Here is a 7,939-nt window from a genome sequence, read left to right as displayed (position 1 = left end):
CGCCTCCCTGGCCTCCGCGTGGGCCGCTCTGGCCGGGGCGTGAGCGCGGGCGCTGCGGTCGTGGGGCGGCTCCGACGGGGAGCTTTGGTGGGCGCGCGCGCTGTGGGCCGTGGGGTGCTCTTAGTCCTGTGAATGAACTCTGCACAGAAGAAGAGCCTGTGATCAGAGGGGTCCTGGTCCCCTTCCTCCGGCCCGCCGTCCAGCTCCCCCTTGCCACCATGCAGACCCTGAGAAAGATGTCCTAGCTCTGCCCTTGCTCCCCCCCACCAGCAGGTACCTGAACCCCACAGCTGCTTAGTGACAGTGGCTAGGTTGCTCCAGAGCGCCCAAGCCCAAATCCCCTAAGGGCCCCACTTCAGCCAGCTTTTGAAAGCCATTGCAATGGAGGCTGGGGGCAGATCTTGATACCAGCCAGGGCACTGGGCACAGGTGACGACAGCATTCTAACATGCAGGGTGCACCCCTCCCCTGCTGCCTCCCCACCCCACCCCCAATCCCACCATCCAGGAAGGACTTCCAGCTCCATGACTCTGGACTTCTGATTGAGTCCACTGCCTTGGCTTTCCTCCCAGCCTCTCCCCTGTGCCCCCATCCCATCAGGAGTCCTGCACTGCTCTGAGACTCCATGGCCCTCTGCCATGGAGCTGGGGACACTTAATGGCTTCTCTAGCTGTGCCAGGCAAGGCAGGTCCTGGTGTGACTTCCCCCTGTGGCCACAACGTCCAGCCCAGAGTTGGAAGCTGGCAGAAGTGCCAGGAACTGCTGAGAGTGAGTGAATGGATAAGGGCCAAACTCCGGGGAGCCCGAAACCAGATACTGGAAGGATGAGTTCACAGCGGCCCTGTCTCTGCATCCTGGGCGTCTCTTCCTGAGAGCTAAGCAGCCCCCTCCTCAATGCAGGGCATCTGTCAGGCCTTGGCCCTGCTCCGAAACACCTCTCCCCTCCCACCAACCACCACACCCATTGCCTTTGGCCTGCAAGGAGGTGCCTGATCTGTTGAGCTACCTGCCAACATTTCCTGCCTGGGAGCTTGCACAGGCCAGCTGGGAAGGCACAAATCTGGAAGGGGGAGGTGCGGTAGACAGATCTTGTTCAACACCTAAGGGCCTGGCCCTCTGGGCTGTGTACCCTGGTAGTGCTGTGAGTTAAACACTTGGTTGCTAGCTTAGTAGTCAGTAGGGAGAACGATGGGGCTGTCTGCTTCCATAAACATTCCCAGTCGCAGCATCTCCACGGAGCACATCCACTCTGTCCACAGAGTCCACTGTGACCAGGGGCAGTGGGTCAGTGACACCAGCTTGGGTCCAATGGGTGCCCCTCTCCTCAGGCCCTTTCCTTCTTGTCACCAGGACTGCTGGACAATCATCTGTGGCCTTTGGGGCTCTCAGACTTAGAAGGTTTGTACCCCTTCTCCCAGCTTGTGAGAACAGACCCACCATGGAAGGGGCCCAAGTACTTAGGATGGAGCCCCCTTTGTCCGCTGTGACACACCCAGTCCTTCCCTGTTTTTGAATGGGGATGGGTGCTCAGGTGCAGGGAGGGTGCTCCCATACCCACGCTATGCCCTGTCTCGTGTCCATGCCCCTTCATAGCCACCATCTCTCTTGTTTTCACAGGTTCCTGGGTGGGGGACCTTGACCACACCCCGCCTGAGTCCCATGCTGCTGATACGGCACGCATCATGGTCATGGACGGGGTTGAAGGCATGTGGCTGGTGGCTGTTGCTCTCATGCTGACCGTGGGTCCCATGTCCCCTGGGCCAGGCACAGGGAGGAAGAGCCAGCCAGGAGGAACCCACAGGCGGGAGGAGAGGATGAAGCATCTGGTGGGCAGGGGGCACTTACTCTCTTTAGGCACGAACGGGATGAGGTGGCCCTTCACCTTGACCTGTGCAGGCTGAATCTGACACTTGCCGGGAGGCGCCCGTCTGTAAACACACAGAGGCCATGAGTTCCCACCCTGGGAGCCCACCCTGAATGTGTCCCCAGATAGCTGCCCTCTCCCTGTGGCCAAGCAGGTGACACAGGACCAGGGTGGCTACCTGCAGCTCCTGTGCCAGATCTGTGCTCCCAGGGCACAAGAGGACCCCAATGGGACAGATCCACACAAGACAGACTGCAGGGGAGTGGGGGAGCCTGGGCTGAAGTCCTCAAGAGAGGGGCCTTCTCTGAGCATGTCCCCTTCAGAGAGTGAGCTCTGGGCTCTGGCTGTGATTGAATGTCAGTACTTTCCACCCCCTGGTTCCTGCACCGGCTCCTCCCCCCACCCCCACCCGCTGCCCAAGGCCTTGGAGAATGCCCTCTCTCTCCCACTTGTTCTGGGATTCCCTCCTTGGGGTGTGTGTGATCAGCAGTCCCTGCCTGGAGGAGCCTGGGAGATTTCTAAATCTCCATACTAAAGAATGAAGTGGGGAGGTGGGACTGGCCAGAGCCAAGGGAGGGATTGCGGGGTGGGGGGTGGGGCTGTGTCCTGACAGGGCTGCAGAGAAAAGAGTGTGTGAGAAGGTTGCTGGGACTACCGACTGGGTGTCCTGGGGCATCTCAGAGGAGTACAAGAAATGAATGGAATCCCATTTTAATTAGGTCTCAGCTATCAATCTGCGATCCTTTGAGATCCTCTGAATGCGAACATCGTATTCTAAGCCCGAGGCTCCACTGGGCCCTGGCCACTACAGAAACCCTGAAACCCAAACCCACTGCCGGCTAGTTGGGTTGGTTGGTTCTGACTCCTGGCGGAGCACAGCTGGGATCCATTGGTTTCAGGGCTGGCACTTTGCATAAGCAGGCAGCCAGGCCCTTCTTCCAAGGTACCTGGGGGGAGGGGAGTGGGCTCAAACTGAGAGGCGAGGGCCAGCATGTGACAAGACATGGGCTCTAGGGAGCTACACGGAGGAAAGTGACCAGGCCTACAGGCCCCTCCACAGGCTCCAGGAACACATGCGCCTCAAATGCTGAGGGAGAGAGGTGTCCTGATGGCTTGGGGGACTGTCTCTCCTGAGAACGTCCCCACGCTTTAGAGTCACAGGGGCAACATACCTTAAGGAATTTTCGGCAAACACCCTTGCTATGGGAAAGGATGGATTGTCGACGCTATTAGGGGTCATCGACTTAACTCCAATCTCATCCCACAAACAACCGAACCGAATGCTGCTGGGCCCTGCCCCATCCTCACAGGCACTCCCGTGCCAGAACCTGCTGCAGCCGCTGTCTGTCCATCCTTTGAGAGGCTTCCTCTCCTCCTCGCCCCTCTACTTTCCCCAGCATGATGTCTTCCTCCAGGGACCAGTCCTTCCAGATAACATGTCCAAAGTGGATGAGAGGAAGTGTCCGCCCTCCTCCACTCTAAGGAGTGCTCAGGCGGCACTTCTCCCAAGACAGACTTGATTCATTCTTCGTTACGTCACAGCATGTTGGATACTCTTCACCCGGCCAGAATTCCCATGCTTCCATGATCCGGTCTTCCTTATTTGCGGTCCCACTTCCACATGCGCAGGAGGGGCCTGAAACTGCCGGGCACAGCTCAGCCTTAAAATTGACGTCTGCGCTTGCCGACACTTCGAAGAAGTCTTGTGCAGTGGACGTGCCCAATGCAGTGCACTGTGTGCTCTCCTGGTTGCGGCCTCCATGGGCATTGATTGTAGATCCAGGCGAGACAAAATCTTCCACACCTTCAGTCTTGTTTTCTCTGTTGAGCATGGGGTTGCTTACGGGAGGGGGGCAGGGGGTTGCACCACAAAATGCCAGGGTTGTGTTCGGACAGTCACAACTCCCTACCGCCCACCCGACTAGCCTTCCTGATCTCTTTGTGTTCCAAACGCTTTCTAATGGGTACTCTGTTGTAGGTGCAAAGACACCCCTAGATTCCAAAGGCAGAAAGGGGTGAGTGCCTCAGACCCCCCACCCCCAGACCCCAGCAGAGTCAACCGCAGGGCAGAGCCCCAATCCACTGATGGCTCTCAGGCCGCATCTGGAAGGGATCAGGGCTTCCGCCTTGGTCCTGTCTCCTCAGGGAAGCGTGCTGTTTAAAACCTCAAAACCACCTGCATGTCCAACGAGCAGGGAGCCAGCTTTGGGCCCGTGACACAGCAGAAAATTACGGCGCTATTAAAAACCCATCCTTCTGTGGGTGGTGTTGCCATGGGGAGATGATCACACATAGCGGATAAATGGGCTCACTAGGACCCCACACAGCTCGAGAAAGACTGGTCTCAGGAAACCGAGGGAGACGGGCGGAAGTGCTTCATGTGTTTGTCGTGGGGGAAGTCACATCAGTAGCTCGATAGATCTGTGCTTTAAAAATAACAGTGTGGTGGAGGAGGCAAGTCTCAGAAAGCCGTCACAGAGCAGAGGCGGCTGAGTAGACTGAGGTCAAGTGTCCCAGATAGGACCCCGGACAGCAAAAAGGACGCCAGGGGAGAAGTCGTGAATTCCTTCCCAACAGAAGGGTGGAACCTGCTGAATAGGACAAGAAAAAAAAGTCGGCTTCAGGCTGATTCCACCTCCACGTGTGCCCGAGTAGCACGTGCCCCTCAGGGCTTTCCCGGGCCAAGCCTTTGGCACACGATCACCAGGCCTTTCTTCTGAGGTTCCTCTGGGCCGTTTGGTTGGTAGTTTGTGCCACCTGCTGCTGGTGCTAGTCACTTCTGACTCACAGCAGAATACAACCTTGACACACACCTTTCCCGGTTCTAAATCGTGCAGTACTTCCTCGTTCTATTCGCCTTGTGATCCATGTACAAGTCCTTCCTGAGCACTAGGAAGTGTTCCGGAATTCCCATTCTTCTCAAAGCTATCCACAGTTATGATCCACACAGCCAAATGCTTTGGCGTAGTCGTTAAGACACAAGGAAACACCCTTCTGGTATTTTCTGCTTTCAGCCAAGACCCATCTGATGTCAGCAATGCTATCCTTGGTTCCACCATCCTCTTCCGAATCCGGCCTGAACCTCGGGCACCTCCTGCTCAATGTACTCCTGCAACTGTTGTGGAGGGATCTTCGGTAAAATTCCACTTGCATATGCTCTCGGTGATACTGTTCTCTGACGTGAGTGTTCTGTGGAGTCACCTTTCTTTGGAATGCACACAACCACGGATGGGTCAGTGCAGCCAAGGAAGATGCTCCAGGAGATGGATGGACACAGTGGCTCAAATAGGTCAAGGTGAGGACACTGCAGGAGGGGGCGGTGTTTCGTTCTGCTGGACACAGGGTCCCTCTGAGTTGTACCAAGCTCTGGGGCACCTGACAACACGGTTTAAGTTGTACTGTGTGTCTCCCCTGCCACCCACCCAAATATAGGTCAACTGGGTTAGGCGACAGTTCTCGGTACCCACTTTGCGATCTGATGTGACTATTCTAAATCCCAGCCTCTGCGATGTTCATGAGGCAGGATCCAATCTATTTGACTAGGTTGTATCACAAATCAATATCTTTTGAGATACAAAAGAGATGAACAATCAGAGATTCGAAGAACTCACTTCCACCAAGAAAGAAGACCCTCGGGTAGAGCCTGTCTTTTGGAGCCGGGGCCCCTGTGCAGGGAACCTCCTCGGCCCGCGGAAGATGGATGTCAAGACACAAGGAGATCTCTGAGGTACACAGACGCTGAATGGAGACACAGATCTTCCTTCTAAACTGAGAGCCACTGAGAGAAAGCCTTCCGCTGAAGCCATGCCCTGAACTCGGTATCTGTGAGAGCACACCCCTGTGCTCCTTGACACCCTCACTGGTGGCATTTCCGTGAGAACAGCACTGGGTGACTAAGATGGATGACAGGTGTTTTCTATTCTAGCTTGTCTCTTTGTTCCGGTTCTGCCCGAGTCAAGGTTCTCCTGGGGTCCACCACACAGGAAAAGCCTCTGAGTCTAACCTTGGCCTCTGGGCCGCAGGGGTAACCCGGGCATGAGGGGTCCAGCCCACGACACTGGTGGGCTTGCGGCTGGGCAGGCTGAGAAGCCAGCAGAGAAGCAAAACTGCACGGGCCCCGAGAGAGTGAAAGCAAGGCTGTCCGCTCACCCCAATCATTTGCTTCTCTGAGAACCCAGATTGCAGGGCTCGTGGAATGGGGGTGATCGTCCAGCCTGTCACCCTTAGGTGGCCTCTGGAACCTTGAAGGCACCGGCTCCCTGGAGTCACCTTCAGGGCAAACGGCAGCCTGGTGAGCACCTGAGGGGAGGCTGTCTGGCCTCAGCCACTGCCTTCTTCACAGAAACGGTGCCAAGCTGGGTTCCAGGAGCAGGAACTTCACGCCCAGAGGCTGTTTGAGGATTGACACTGCACCCAGCGTGGTTCTGTTTTCACATTCCTGAAACCCTGCTATCTGTGCTGATGCCATTCCAGGAAGCTGATCTAGCAACAGGCCCGTGTCACCTCGGGGGCCCAGCGCTGTCCAAACATGGACGGAAGGCTTGTGCTAACTTGGGCTGGTTCTCACTTGATTCACTCATTCAGCCAGCACTCCTAAGTCTTCGCTCCGGGCCGCTCCTGGCACGGGCCTGCCTCTGCAGAAGTGGATAGACACAGGCGGTGCGTGCCAGACTCAGGCGGGGTGACAGGCCGGACTGCCGTGCAGGCCCCAGATTGCAAGTCTGTGATGACCACTGGGAGGAGGGAGGGCCTGTGGGGGAAGGCTGTCCCGAAGGGGTGCTGCTTAGGAAGAAGAAGGTGGAAGCTCACAACACACCCCACCCCACCCCTGGGGCCAAGCAGGGACCTGGGCTGCCTCTTCACTCCGCTGTGCTGGGAAGAGACCGTAAGGGATGGGAACAGTCTCACAAGTAGATGGGAGGCAGGGCTGGAACACTGTGAGGGGAGCTAGTTCTCACTGGGAGGGCGGACCACCAAGGAAGAGTGGCTGGGGAGGGGTGTGGAGGAAGGGGAGGAGGATGCAGGGAAGGGAATGAAGGTGAGGGGCAGACCCGAGTGGGCAGGACACCAGGAGGGTAGCCAGGTAAGACGGAGTAAGCGTGGATTTGGGTTGCCATGGGGTCCGCTAGCACTTCTACTGGCCCCCCAGTCTCCTCTGCCTCTTCCACTGGAGCAGAGACTGCGCGGTGGGTAGCCCAGTTCCAAGCCTGGATCTTCCCCCCTAACAGAGAAGGTGGGGTGGACACTCACCTAGAGGGGTCGATCACTTTATAGACCACCCCACGTGGGGCGGTGGCACTTGGCACGCCCGTGGACATGAAGTACAGCTCCCCTGTGGACAAGAACCACATGGTATGAGGGAGTGCCCTGCCTGATGCGCTGCCCCCACCGAACCCCTGCTCCAGTACTGAGATGACCCGCAACCTCAGTCGGACCAGAACGGGAAATGAAGGCTAAGAAACCTGCCTGACACGCCCCAGGGCCTCGGCCCCAGACTGCCCATGCCCCAGACTGCCCACTCCCCACTGTTCCCTCCTTCCTGATGGCCTGTCCACTACTCCTGCTGCTGCTGCTGCCTGTCTCAGGACCACGCCCCACACCTTCATCCTGGGCATAGGAGAGTGTCCTCAGCCCAGCCCCCCCAGGACTGAGTACTTGGCCCAGGCACCTTTCTGAGCCCTGCATCCTGGGCTATGAAACACGGTGCCTCCCCGGACTAAGAGGACACATTAAGTCTGTGTGCACTGCTGGGGGAGGGGTGCTGGGATGCAGTGGGGAGTCCTGGCTAGACTGTCCCTCTGGAGCATCCACAGACAGGACCACAGACGCCTGTGGGGCCCCAGGCTGGCCTTGCCCTCCCTGGACCTCTTTGGGTGTGCCCATCCCCTCTCTGGCAGGGTAGCTGCTCCCCCAAAGCTCCAGCCCTCTGGGACAACAACCTCTCTCTGTTCACCCCATCTGTCTGACCCTGCTGTCTCTGCTCTGTCCCCTCCGGGTCCGCCAGGGTCAGTGCGTCCCCCGCACCCAAACTGAGGGTGAGCAGGCACCCTCCTGAATAGCTGTAGGCCAGACTGC

The 7,939-nt window shown here is 57.6% G+C and overlaps 1 protein-coding gene across 1 annotated transcript in view; it reads right to left on the bottom strand.

Annotated features, from left to right (window-relative positions):
* The window catches only part of HHIPL1 (HHIP like 1), a 27,120-nt gene that overhangs the window by 1,250 nt on the left and 17,931 nt on the right, over nt 1-7,939 (bottom strand). The window contains exons 9-11 of the mRNA XM_045288077.1: nt 7,115-7,196; nt 1,846-1,928; nt 1-139 (exon numbers count right to left, since the gene is read on the bottom strand). The exon at nt 1-139 is cut by the window's left edge and continues 1,250 nt beyond it. Of these exons, the coding sequence (XP_045144012.1) occupies nt 1-139; nt 1,846-1,928; nt 7,115-7,196 (304 nt within the window). The remainder of the gene's footprint in view (nt 140-1,845; nt 1,929-7,114; nt 7,197-7,939) is intronic.

Source organism: Echinops telfairi, unplaced genomic scaffold (assembly GCF_000313985.2).
Source record: "Echinops telfairi isolate 266 unplaced genomic scaffold, ASM31398v2 ScPeMD7_18;HRSCAF=68, whole genome shotgun sequence".
NCBI classification, from domain to species: domain Eukaryota; kingdom Metazoa; phylum Chordata; class Mammalia; order Afrosoricida; family Tenrecidae; genus Echinops; species Echinops telfairi.
Note: the sequence above shows the minus strand (reverse complement) of the source record. Positions and strands in the feature narration are given on the sequence as shown.